The sequence below is a fragment of the Typopeltis vanoorti genome, chromosome 11 (assembly GCF_054136105.1).
Source record: "Typopeltis vanoorti isolate ZY-2024b chromosome 11, IOZ_Tvanoo_1.0, whole genome shotgun sequence".
Taxonomy (NCBI): domain Eukaryota; kingdom Metazoa; phylum Arthropoda; class Arachnida; order Uropygi; family Thelyphonidae; genus Typopeltis; species Typopeltis vanoorti.
In genome coordinates this window covers 90,669,611-90,683,846 of record NC_143559.1, presented here as the reverse complement: position 1 = coordinate 90,683,846, position 14,236 = coordinate 90,669,611, and the positions used below count along the sequence as shown (strand labels likewise).

The 14,236-nt window shown below is 35.6% G+C and overlaps 1 protein-coding gene across 5 annotated transcripts in view; it reads right to left on the bottom strand.

Annotated features, from left to right (window-relative positions):
• Rap1 (RAS oncogene family member Rap1) overlaps positions 1 to 14,236 on the bottom strand; it is a 198,429-nt gene that overhangs the window by 21,290 nt on the left and 162,903 nt on the right. For all 5 annotated transcript variants that reach the window (XM_090400876.1, XM_090400874.1, XM_090400878.1 and 2 more), the window contains one exon: positions 3,619 to 3,762. In XM_090400876.1, the coding sequence (XP_090257002.1) occupies positions 3,619 to 3,762 (144 nt within the window). The remainder of the gene's footprint in view (positions 1 to 3,618; positions 3,763 to 14,236) is intronic.

The window sequence follows — 14,236 nt, the reverse complement described above, 5'->3', positions numbered from 1 at the left end:
ACATCTGCTAATATTTCATGAACACATATTCACTTATATGTATGTGTTCATATTCTCCAAGGAAGAAGTTAAATAGATCTTCTCATTGGTTTGTAGTAGAGGATACTTCAAACACTCTTGCTGTAATAGAGGATGAAGTCTGTCTTGAGTGGTGGGAGATGAATTTCATCACCTGGTGCAAGACTACTGTCCCACTTATTAAAAAGACATGAAGTGGCTTGAAAAAGTTCCATATCTGACCTTTACAGAAAGGTTTCCAGATAATGGAAAAAAATAAAGTAAAATACATACATATATATCATTTAATAAAAATTGGGGAAAATTTTTTCTTCTTTTCTTTCTCTTTTTTTTTGGCACAAAAAAAATTTCACCCATGGCACAAATGTACTACAGGTTTACCAAAACATTTCATGGTTGAGAGCCACATAAAACAAAGGTAACTAATTTGAAGAGTGAACATGGTGTGGAGGTTATCTTCATTTAGTACTTTAGCTGTCCTTTTAGATATACCTAGATATAGTCAATAGGGATAGTAATGCTTATGTCTGTTTTTGGAGAAGGGGTAGGTGGAGGATGTAGTATTTTATAGAGTTTGTACCAATTTTAGATTAATTTTTTAGCCAATGGCTATCAATTCCTATATTCCACCTCAAACACACAACCAGAGCACTATTCTTATCTCGTATGTTCAAAGGTATATTTGAAACAAATATAATCTCCATACTACCTTCAAACCTGCAATGCTCATCTATTCACTTAAACCATCTTCTAAGAATATCCAGTAGTGTATGACATGCCCTGTGATTGATTACTGACAGATCCTTAAACTCCTCTGAAAATCCAAGACATAAGGACCGGCAGATAATGGTTTGGGCATGTCTTTGCACAAGATTAAATGAAAGAAAACTGATGTATTATAAGTAAGTAGCTGTAAGTCAGGAAGACAGACTAATTTTAGAGTGAGGAACAGCAATGAAACACCCTTCTGACCTCCACAAGTATGGATGCATTAACTTTGGAAGAAGATTAACTTAGCAACTGCTATAAAAACTTATTTATTAAAAAAATTAGAGACATCAAGTTAGGACTTTAGCTGTTTGTTAAAATCTGAATCATTTTCAACACTAATTGTCATTGTCTGTGTATTATAACAGTTGTACTCTTGAAGATGCATAATTCAGTGAAATATCAGCTAATTAATATTTTTAGTGTTGGTTAATGTTAAACATAAAAAGAATAGGTAAATGCTTAATAATGGAGAACATCATGGGGAAGGTGAGGACTAGATGCTGCATTAGAATCCCCTCCCCAAGTAAGTCATCTGACTTCTTTACAGTCTACATGAAGGTCTTTTTCCAGTTATTTGGCTTTGATGCTTAAGAAATTCCATATCAAAATTATATACAAGCAAACTAGAAAGAGATCACAATTTGCGATTTCTTTCTAGTAATTTGGTTACTAGATGTGAAAATTAGAATATTACAATATGAAAGCTGTTTATTACTTTTAACATGTGAAGTACTGAAAACATTTTCCACAGAATATTAATGTATTAAGTGCCAATTCTGCCATTAGAAACTTTTGATACTTAAAGAAAAGGCAAGTTGCAAAATGCTACAGGAACAGAACTCTGAATACTAGGTATGCCTTAGATCAGCATTTCTCAAACTTCAGATATCCGCGTACCCCTTCTTAAATTTTCATTATTACCAAGTACCCCCTAATTAATTAAATAAATAAATTCATTCATTAAAAAATAAATTAATTCAAATTAATAAATTAATTTAAAATATTAATTAAAATTAAATATCTTTTATTTGAATTTATATGTTCATGTAAACAAAAAATATGATTTATCTTTAAATTTTGGTTCTCTAGATATGTCAGACGACACACTCATCAATTTCATTTGATCCAGGTGCAATATCAACGTGTTCTTGTTGCTTACAGCTACTTGTATTTGCTATACTGCTCTCTTTTGGGGGTTTTATAAATCCAATCTTTAACCAATGATCCATATGTAAGAATTTCAAAGCTAAAAAAAAATACTGTATTTTTTCCCCAAAATTAAAGCTAAAAAATCGTGTTGCAAGATACATGCAAGAATTTTCGGAAACTAAAATTTTCAGAAAAAAACTGAGAAGAAGCTCCTACTCTCCATCACTACTTTTAGTATCGAGAACAGTTTCTTTGTGGGCATCGTCAAAGTCATCTACCCAAATAGCATCATCTTCTTTCCTATTATTTCAAGCAAAAATTACCAGTAATTTACAAGACGAAGAACTGCATATGATTGGTGCGGTATTAACAAAAGATCGCACGAATCAAAGACAAATTAGCATTTCAACAGTTGAGTTCAAATGCTAATTCCCTTCAACTGAATTCCATAATATCTGAAACACATTCACTATATATTTCTTAGTTTCAACGCGTTAACGACGAGGGTGGTATCAAGCAAAGCCATATGTTCCACCGGCAACATATGGTTTTGTTTGGTCTATAGAGCAGTTTCTGTTGGAGAGGGGGGGGGATTCATTAGTTAGTGTCGTTTTATCCTGGTTGTCTCTAATTGCACTGTTTGTTGAAAAATATAACGACTCCTATAATTATGCACAGCCAAAAATTGCCAAGTACCCACCTAACGACCTTTCGTGTACCCCCGGGGGTATGCGTACCACACTTTGAGAAACACTGCCTTAGATGATTGCAGGTTATACTAGCTTGATGTTGTATAAAAACTTGACTTTCCAGCTAAGATTTTCACTAACTCAGCATCTGATTCACTTTTTACTGGATAATGGTTGATATTACAACCAAAGCAACTAAGATTATGAAACCAGTATATTATGTCTGTACATTGTGCATGTGTGTATATGTAAATTAAAAACAGATACGTTTCTCTTTAGCAAGAAAAATCCAAATTTCCAGCGGGGAAAGACTCTGCTAGCTGCTGCGAGACCAGTTAACTCACTTACAGTTGAAAGGTTAATTATATGTCACATAAAGAATAAGAGCTGAATCAGCTGACAACTGTTGGTGACAGTTACTATAGTCTGATGCTTAAAACTGTCATAATTAAAAGTACATGTAAAGCCTGTGCATTGATAGTAACTGAAGAGAAAATTCAATAAAATACTGAATTATTTTCAGCGCTAATCAATAAACTTCCAATCTGTGGATAAAAATGTGAATTATTACCATACCAATTGAAATGCCAAACTTCTCGAATAGGATGCAGTTCATACAATATATGCTGAGCAGCACCATCACAGCGTAAATAAAGGCACAGGTAAACAGTTATTTGACTAACCATTGAACTAGGGTTGGTGGACAATTTTCACACAATAACCCAATCTTGCATTTTATGTGTCAATAAAATGCAAGATTTTAAAAGTATGGTCGAGTAATGATTTGAGACATCTGCTGGAAAGAATACTGATTCTTCTCATTCACTGACAATTATTAGAAATGAGTAATGCTTCTGATTTCATATGTGCATAAAAATCAATTCAATCATTTCAGTGATGGGCAATAATATACTGCTTAGTGCAAATGCATTTTATTTCAAACTATATATACAGCAAAAAAAAAGATGCAAAAATATTTAGAAAAATTTACCTCATTAACATTAATCTTGGCTTTGGCCGACGATTCCAAGAAAGCGCAATTATTAAACAGTCTGGCCAAATTTGCTCCCTGATCTTTGCCTACTACTCGCTCATCCTCAAGATCACATTTATTTCCAACTAATATCATCGGAACCTGCAGACAAATAGAAAAACTATTATACTCTTGAAAAGCTATATTTTGTGGGTTTTCATTTTTCCCTAAAAACATCTGCAAAGTATCACACTATTCACCTGCAGCTAATTAAAATTAAACACAAGTATAGTACGCCAACAGATACGAGATCATTCGACACTTCTCCGCATGTCAAAAGAAGGAGAATCCATTCCGATAATAGGGTAATCAATCCGTATTGTGGGATGAGTGTTTATTATTATTACACGTCGGAAAATTAACTTCTCTTTTATGATCATTGTAGTTTTAAAGTGGTAACTATTTTGCTAGTATAACAGTTGGAAAATTTTATGTATAAAGCACGTGATTTCACATGTTGGTGACCAATTCGTATATCGCCTTATTTCTTTCTCCCCTTCAACATGAATTGACTCTTCTTGGCAGTCTGCCAACGACAGCTCTCGCTTATGTGGTCAGACTATAGTTGTGTTTAATTAAAATTAACAAGTGGAACCAAAATAAGCTACTAAATGCTTCGATTAGGTCAACTAGCAAAGGATCCTAAACGTTGGTGAATCTACATAGCAGTTTAATCCTTTTTCATTAAAAAAAAAAAAAAAAAAATGCAACCACATAGTATCCAGGTGAAATCACTAGGGATTCAAATTATTTATATTATTAAATAGAAATTAATTCAGTACCAAGATTCCAGATTATATACCTTGCTTTAACCTTTAATTAGTCCCCAGCCATCATTTAAGTTTGATTTCTGACAAAACCAATGATGGATTTTTGTTACGATTTCAAGTAGCAGAGTTTCTTGCAGCCTCCGTGCCGAACCAGTTACATGCCAGCCATCAGTGCAATCAGTTGCGGAGTAAGGAGTGATTTCTGATGTTCTGACCACATGCACCTAATTATGTAACAAAAACAGGTGCGACTAATTAAGAGTTAAAGTTTGGCATCCATGGCTTAAAATGTTCATGGTCCAAAATTTAAACCTTGATATGAGATTGGTCACATTTTTGTATATCAGTGTCACTTCCACACATGCACAAAGGGCTGCAAAACTTATAGCACATCAGTACTATGTGTGGGAAAGAGGAAAGAAAAAAAAACTTTCTCGATGCATGTTTTCTAAACATGCCGAAGTCTTTAGGAAGACAGAGTGAAGGCTATTCCAGAGAAATAAAGGTGGATGGAATGAAAAAAAGGAAGAAATTGGTTTGAATCTGAAAAGTAAATGGATGACTAGTATCTGCTCATGTTCTTACAGTTAGAATGAAGTGGAGGGAAGACCAGTTTAGCAGGACAAGGTTCATGAACTACCTAGCGAGGGGTCATAGGAGGGGAGGATGTGAGAAAGTGATTGGAATGAATCTGCGAGAGAGAGGAATCATCTGCAGTCTCCTTTTGGATAGCATCAGGCATTCTTCTCAGTTTTTGATGCACCAATCCAAAGTTTGTCAGATTCGTGATTTATGAAGAGAGAAGTGCTGTATTAAGCACTAAAAATTACACCTAGTTTTTTTTTTTTTTTTTAAAGAAAAGTGAGCATGAGTTCCTCTTTTCTTTTTGGTCTATCATGATCTGTAAATCTGGTTATTATCAAAAGTATAAGGAATGAGATATTTTCTGCAAGGCACAGATATCTGTGAAAAGATAAGGAATGAAAAACACTGTCAGCTATGCTATGGATAGGATTTGAAGTCATTTGTGTATAAGAGAAAGGGAGTATGCAATGATACAGAGCCCTAAGATATTTCTGCACTAGTGGAGAAATCTGAGAAAAGGAATCCATCTACCACAACAAATTAACCAGAGAGGAAACCAATAATAAAGGACAGAAGGCAGAGACCACGAGATGGTAGTTTGGTAAATAGGCTTCTGTGCCAGATCCGATCAAGTATCCTAGATATGTTAAGAGCAACCACGTAATTTTTTCAAACTTTTCCATAGCTTAAGTTCAAAAGGCAGATGATAGCTAGAGCAGCTGTAAATGACCAAAACTAACAAAATCCATATTGCTGGTTAATAATCCAACTTGCCAGCCTGGCTGGCTGAGTGGTTAGTGCATCTGCTCTCCAGCGAAAAGGCTACGGGTTCGAACCCCACCGTGGGCATGAATGTTTGTGATCGTCTGTGGAAAAACTAGGTGGTCAGCAATAGATGGTGGAGACAGATCTGTAGAGAAGGTGCCCTCCCTCGATGAGTCCTTGGACTCCCTGGGGGTGTCAAATAATAATAATTTGATAGGGTAGCATTAAGGCAAATAAGACAGCCACTTGCATTCTTTGAAATGCACGTGTTAGACCAGTTTGCCTGCTTGATAAAGCAAAGGAACTGAATTTTCCTGATGGATAAAATTTTCTACATTCTATGAAACCATCTCTCTCAAAAGAATTCGTTAGTTAAAACCTTGAAAAACAAGGATAGCAAAGAAATGTCTGTGTCATGCATTAACTTAAAATAATCACTCAAGAGATTAATAAAGAGTTCACTATAAGTTGGAGAGCACATCAATTATCTAATGGTACAGCAAAATCAGGTTTTTGTTTCTGTAGATGACCATCCACTCATACTTTAATGACAATTCCATCCAAGAAACATCAAATTTATAGCATCTTAGACCTTTTGGTTGGCTAAAGGCAAATAACTCAAAGACACTGTTTTTGAGACCATACTTTTTTTTTAAAACCACATCAAGACTCCAACAAATGAAGAAGTAGTCTAATCCTGTGTAATGAATCATCACCTGAAGACATTTACAGACATCTGTGCCTCAGTGGGACTACACTTCAGAATTCTGCTAAGATGTAATCCATTCACTAACCACACAAGAATCATTAATTATAATATCAAAGTGATTGTAGCAAGATACTTATGCATACTTGAGATAAGGCTAAGTAAAACTGTGGACAAGAAAGTTAAACAAGCTGGGTTTAGGCCAAATAGAGATTGCTGAGATGAGATTTTCACTTTATGACAAATATTGGAATATTATCATCATTACAGTAATTAATGATAATTATCATTACCTCCATGAAGTTTATGCTCATCATGGGAGACCCATTCAACCAGCAATGCTCATCATAATGAACTTTGAAGTTATTTATACTCCCTGCATTCAAAATGCACTCCAATGACCAACAACTCCATGTAAAAAATCTACTCCTCACACTCCCTTCACCACATCTTTATAGAACTTCCAGGGGTAGTCCCTCATTCTTCCCATCTTAATATCCACTCTTTTTATAATTCCTTCTAGTAAAATCTTTTAAATAACTTGAAGGTATCATATTTCCATTTTCTCCTATCCACCAAACTGTAATACACATTCCCTCAGATGCTCTTCATAACCAACACTCCAGAATCCTAATATCACTTTGGTTATTAATCTTTGGACTCACTCTAGTGTTTCCAGATCACAATGCAAACCAAGAAACCAAATCTAAGCACAGCAGCCTTCCTTATATAAAGGAAGCTTTATCAATGCCTTATATAAAGGCACTGTAATACATTGGTATCCAAAACCTAATGACAAACACTATTTATGCAGATTACAACTGTAAATTCAGATGATTCAGCTTGTGGCAATTTATATAACTGACTTCGAGTATAAAGCAGGTACACAATCAACAGGATAAAAGGCAAAAGGCTGCACTAAACAAACTGTTTGCAAGAAGCTCTTTTCATAAAGGAATAAAGTTGCAAACTTGGATGTCTTGTAATGTCTCAAAGACATCATCTAGACGACATGCATGGAAGAATTATTGGAAAGCTTGAAGGCCAGAGAATTTGGAATCTCACATAGCATTGTATCCAGGTTCTGAGCAGCATTTCAAACCAATGGAAAGTATTCAAGATGTTTGCTACAAGGTTGCCCTTGCTCTAACATGGAGCATAAAGACAGATTTTTAGGTATAACAGCAAAATGTAAATCGGCACACCATAACAGGAAAGCCGGAAGTCAGCTCCATTTAACCACAGGTGTGCAGATATCTCGACAAACTGTGGTAAGATGTCTGTGACATCTTGCCACAGTTTGTCACAGACATTCTCATTCTAAGAATTACTTAATATGAGCTCAATAAATTTCTCATACTATGACTCTCACATTTAAATTCAATACTGAGAGATAACATTAAACACTTTACAAAACAGACTGATAGCATTCAGCTGAAAATACTGTAGTTTCACTTGGCCATATAAGAACTTCCTTTGTAACACATTGTTTTTGTTACTCTGCCTTACTCTCAAATTCTTTAGAATACAAAGTTAAAAGGCTTCACTTAATATACTTGTAAATTTCTCCTTTCAGTAAGCAAATTTCCTTACTGCATATTTTCCTCTTTTTTTCTGAAGTAGGAATGATGAATGATCACTCAGACCACATAAAATATCCTCAGAACTAAATACACTTCCAATAAAAGGAAGTTTTCTGCAGATTCCATATTGCACCTTGGAATATCGCTTGCTTTTCATTAAGCACAAAATATTCTCGCTAATCTACGAAGGCTTGATAAATTATACCATCCTTCAGTTATGAACTTCAGAGTTTCATATACTTGGAGAGCATTCTCCAAGGATATGAAAGAAGTAAGTGCCCTTGACACATCAAGGAAGGGCACCTATTCCACAACTCTACCACTTAATCCACCAGTTACACTGAACTGCCACATCATCTATACCAATGCCATCTACTGCTCATCACCACTAGCATTATTTGTGGGTAAATTGCATGTGTTCTGAAGGCCAATTTGTCTGCATGCTGGATGGAAAACCAGAGATTCCAGGAGAAAAAAAAAAACCCTGCTACCTCCATGTGAGATTGGCTAACTCTCCTTCAATTGAAAAAAAAACATATAAAAGATTCCTCTCATCACAACGTACAGTTGTTCTTCCAATTGCACTACGGAGGTGCTTATTTCTTTATTAATGAAATTTTCACTAAGCATATATAAAACTATAAAAAAAACAAACATAATAAGCAAAACGTTGATGCAAGATTTTTTACAACACCACTTCCTTATCCATATATCTCAATGTACTTTTTATCATAAAGGCAATACGATGTGCAGTCATTGCAACACTTGCAATGTGCTCTCAGAACTTTAGTCTGTGTCTACCATCACCTCAAGTATCCAGAACGTAATCCACTTCCTGAAATACAGCTCCACCAATACAGTATGTAGTCTTCTATATCTCTATACTGCAAATTGTAACAACTTGCATTTATTAATATTAAAACTACAAGTCAAATCACCTTATCTCTCAAATTCCTTGGAATACAAAGTTCAAAGGCCAAGTTAAGTTTGTTAAAATCTTCGTGTAGCGAATTAACATCAGTAATAATCTTGATTGCTGCTTAAGGGTCACAGCTGTATGACTGAGAGGAGACCTCCACATAGCCTTTAAAGGAATGTGGAGAACCGACCATGTCTTCTGACCTAATGTCCAATCCTCACCTTCTTGTGGTGCACCCTGTTGGGTATCTACCTGGATACTGGACAAACAAGGAGAGGGTGGCAATTTGGGATTTAGCCAACCAAATTGTATTCTTATTGGCTTAAACCAAAATACAAAATGATGGTACAACATGACAAAATTTCATGCCGGCTGGGGGAGATCGCCCAGTTAAACAAGGCTCCCATTGTTTTCGCCATGGAACCAGGACAAACAGCGAAAAGTCAGCTACTGGAACAAATCTGAAAATACACCCCAACTCAACATCACCAGAGTTAAAGATCGGTACTATCAACATAAGAAGCCTGAATGGCAAAGAAATGGAGCTAGCTGAGGAATTCGATAAGTACCAGATTAACATAATAGGGGTGACTGAAACAAAAAAGACAAAAACTGGTGAGATCTTTCTGAGCAATAAATATAGAATGTTATATTCAGGCAATGACAATCAAGGAAAAGAAGGAGTAGCCATAGTATTCAACACTAAATATGAGGCTAATCTTCTTGAATGGCAGGCAGTCTCAAGTAGAGTGATGTGGGCAAATATTAGAATGGGGAACTGGACAATGAGACTTATTTGTGCCTATGGTCCCACAAAAGGTTCTACTAAGGTAGAAGTGGAGGAATTTTTTGAGGGTTTCGAGAAGGCAACTGACACAATGAAAAAGGAAAAGTTAGTCCTTGTTGGGGAAATGATTGTCAGACAAAAAAAAATATTTTGCGAAAATTTGGAGAAAAGAGCAAAGCTAATAATAATGGCAAATACTTGTTGGATTTCAGCTCAGGACATGGACTGGTTATTACTAACACCATGTTCCAACATAAAAATGTGCACAAATTCACATGGAGAGAAGAGGCAAGGAATAAGAAAAGTCTCATTGACTATGTTATTGTTGATAGTGATGTTTTCTCCCTAGTGCAGGACACCAGAGTGTACAGAGGATTTGAAATTGGAAGTGATCACTGTTTAGTCTTGAGTAGGATAAAATTGAATTTCATATTGAAAAGAATAACATGTAAGAACGTTTTAAAGCGAATAAAAGTTGAGCAGCTCTCAGATATGAACTGTAGACTAAAATATGCAACAAACATTATTGAAAAAAAAAAAAAAAAATGAAAGAGTTTGAGAACAGAAACCAAACCTTGGAGATTCAGTTGCAAGCCATGAAGAAACCTTGAATGATTCAGCCAGAGAGGCATGTGGTGAGGTTGTGTGCAAGGATAGAAAAATCAGAACTCCATAGTGGACACAGGAAGTTAAAGAGGCAGTGAAGGAAAAGAAGAAAGCACATCAAAAGTTCCTGGGAAATACATCTACTTATGCTCTTAGTGAAAACAGAGACAAATGTAAGAAATCTAAACACTGTAAAACTGGCTAAACAATAGTCAAGGGAAGACTTAGGCAAGAACACAGAAAATAAATATCAAGAAGATGGCAAAATATGCCAGAGGTTGTTGAAGAAGCTTAGAAATGAAGAAAAGAGTGTTGTAAAAGGATTTAGAGAATAAAGGTGACATGAAAACGGGAGAAAATGATATCCTTGAAGTATGGAGTAATTACTTCGAAAAATTGCTAAATGAAACCAGTGATAGCACAGTGGTAAAAAACACTCAACAGGCATTTAGTCAGGAATACATATCCATACTTGAAGTAGAAAAAGCTATCAAAGGCTTGAGATGTGGAAAGGTAGCAGGAGTAGATGATAATCGACCAAAAATGCTGAAGTACGGTGGTATAAACGTTTTACAGTGGCTGCACTGCATAGTTCAGAAGTCCTGGACAGAGGAACGAATTCCCGATGATCGGAGTAGAGCTCTCATCATGAAATTCCCGACATGAACCTTCAAGGTGTGTACAGGATATGATAGTACTACATGAAAAATTTACAGCATTACTAACCTACAATTTACTAATCATTACTAATCTACAATTTTTTTCCAAATCAGTCTGTTACTTGTCAAGACTCCAATATTATCATTATCAGATCTTATATTTCTATCGTCTAAGGCACATTGTACTGAATCAATACACCTATATCTTGGTCTTCTTCTGGGTCGTTTTCCTGCCAATCTGGCAGAGAAAACTTGTTTTGCTAATCTTTCCTCGCCCATTCTGTTTAAGTGACCATACCATCTGAGATTAGATATGCTAATCCATTCCTCGATGCTGACAACATCAAGTTCTTTCCTAATATTCTTGTTTTTAATATGATATTGCCATTGATGCCATCTGATCACGCACCTAATCTTTCTCAGGACTCTCATATCTGCGGTCTCAAGTCTTTGGTCAAGTGTTTTACTTCTGACCCAGCTCTCAGATTCATAAGTTAAAACTGGTTTGAACATTGTCTTGTGTACAGCTAATTTAGTGTTCCGACTAATTTCTCTCTTATTCCATATGAATTTATTCAATTGACTTCCTACCATACCAGCTTTGTTGATTCTGTTATCTATTTCCATATTTAATTTACCACCTTCAGTAAAAATCATGCCTAAGTAGCTGAAATGCTTTACTTGTTCCACAGAGTTCCCCGTTCACAACACAGTTGACATTTTCAACAATTCTACCTACCTATTTTCATTGTCTGTCTTTTTATTGCTGACCTTCATACCATATCTATTACAACAGTTATTCAATTTAGTCAGGGAATCGTGCAAACTTGTAGCGGATTTATTCAGAAGTATAACATCGTCCGCATAAAGCAAAGAGCTGACATTAACATCTCCAATTCTGATAATGTTTAATACCATTTTCCTTCATAATGTGATCCATAATGAAGGCAATTTGGGATTTAGCCGACCAAATTGTATTCTTATTGGTTAAACCAAAATATAGAATGATGGCACAACATGACAAAATTTAATGCCAGCTGGGGCATCGCTCGGTTAAACAAGGCCCCCGTTGTTTTAGCCAGGAAACTAGGGCGAACAGCAAAAAGTCAGCTACTGGAACAAATCTGAAAACAAACCGAAACTCAACATCACCAGAGTTAAAGATCGGTACTATCAACGTAAGAAGCCTGAATGGCAAAGAAATCGAGCTAGCTGAAGAATTAGATAAGTACCACTGCGACATAATAGGGGTGACTGAAACAAAAAAGACCAAAACTGGTGAGATTGTTCTGAGCAATAAATACAAAATGTTATATTCAGGCAATGACAATCAAGGAAAAGAAGTAGTAGCCATAGTATTCAACACAAAATACGAGACTAATCTTCTTGAATGGCAGTCAGTCTCAAGTAGAGTAATGTGGGCAAATATGAGAATGGGGAACTGGACAATGAGACTTATTTGTGCCTATGGTCCCACAGAAGGTTCTACTAAGGTAGAAGAGGAGGAATTTTTTGAGGCTTTAGAAAAAGCAACTGACACAAAAAAAATGAAAAGTTGGTCCTTGTTGGGGATCTAAATAGCAGAGTAGGAAATGATTGTGAGACATACAAAAATATTTTGGAGAAATTTGGAAAAAAGAGCAAAGCTAATAATAATATCAAATATCTGTTGGATTTCTGCTCAGGACATGGACTGGTTATTACTAACACCATGTTCCAACATAAAAATGTGCACAAATTCACATGGAGAGAAGAGGCAAGGAATAAGAAAAGTCTCATTGACTATGTTATTGTTGATAGTGATGTTTTCTCCATGGTGCAGGACACCAGAGTGTACAGAGGATTTGAAATTGGATGTGATCACTATTTAGTCTTATAGGATAAAATTGAATTTCACAGTGAAAAGAATAACATGTAAGAAACTTTTAAAGCAAATAAAAGTTGAGCACCTCTCAGATGTGAACTGTAGACTAAAATACACAAAGATTATGGAAGAAAAAATGAAAGAGTTTGAGAACAGGAATCAAACCTTGGAGATTCAGTGGCAAACTCTGAAGAAAACATTGATTGATTCTGCCAGAGAGGCATGTGGTAAGGTTGTCTGTAAGGATAAAAAAAATCAGAACTCCCTGGTGGAAACATGAAATTAAAGAGGCAGTGAAGGAAAAGAAGAAAGCATACCAAAAGTTCCTGTCAAATAAGTCAGCTTGTGCTCTTAGAGAATATAGAGACAAATGCAAGAATGCTAAACACTGTGTAAAACTAGCTAAACAAAAGTCATGGGAGGACTTTGGCAAGAATATAGAAAATAAATATCAAGAAGGTGGCAAAAATATTCTCGAGGTTGTTGAAGAAGCTTAAGAATGGAGGAAAGAGTGCTGTAAAAGGAATTAGAGATGATAAAGGTGAAATAAAAACTGGAGAAAAAGATATCCTTGAAGTATAGAGTAATTACTTTGAAAAACAGCTAAATGAAACAAGCACTGATGACAGCACAGTGGTAAAAAACACTGACCAGGCATGCAGTCAGGAATACATATCCATATTTCAAGTAGAAAAAGCCATCAAAGGCTTGAAGTGTGGAAAGGCAGCAGGAGTAGATGATATGCGACCAGAAATGCTGAAGTATGGTGGTATAAGAGTCTTACAGTGGCTGCACTGCATAGTTCAGAAACCTGGACAGAGGGACGAATTCCCGATGATTGGAGTAGAGCTCTCATAGTACCCATATATAAAAAGGGAAATAAAACTGCATGTGAGATATTTTGCATGTGAGGTATTTCCCCAGGAACACTTAGTAGGGAAATACCTCTGTAATTCTCACATGCAGTTTTATTTCCCTTTTCTTCTGAACCGTTTCTCAAGTATACTTGAGAATGGTTCAGAAGAATTATGGAAGAAAAGCTTGGTGAAGAACAAGCTGGATTCAGGCCAAATAGTGGCTGTCAGGATCAGATCTTCACTTTACGACAAATAGTCAAGAAAGCATAGGAATATAACAAAGATCTGTATTTAAGTTTTGTCGATCTGGAAAATGCATATGACAAGGTGCCAAGAGAGAAGCTATTCAATACGCTGCAGTTATATGGTGTCAATGGGGCATTATATCAAGCAATACTTAGTCTTTATTTGAGTTGTAAGTCAGCAGTTAGAATTGAAGGAAGTACAAGAAGATAGTTTAATGTTAAATGTGGTG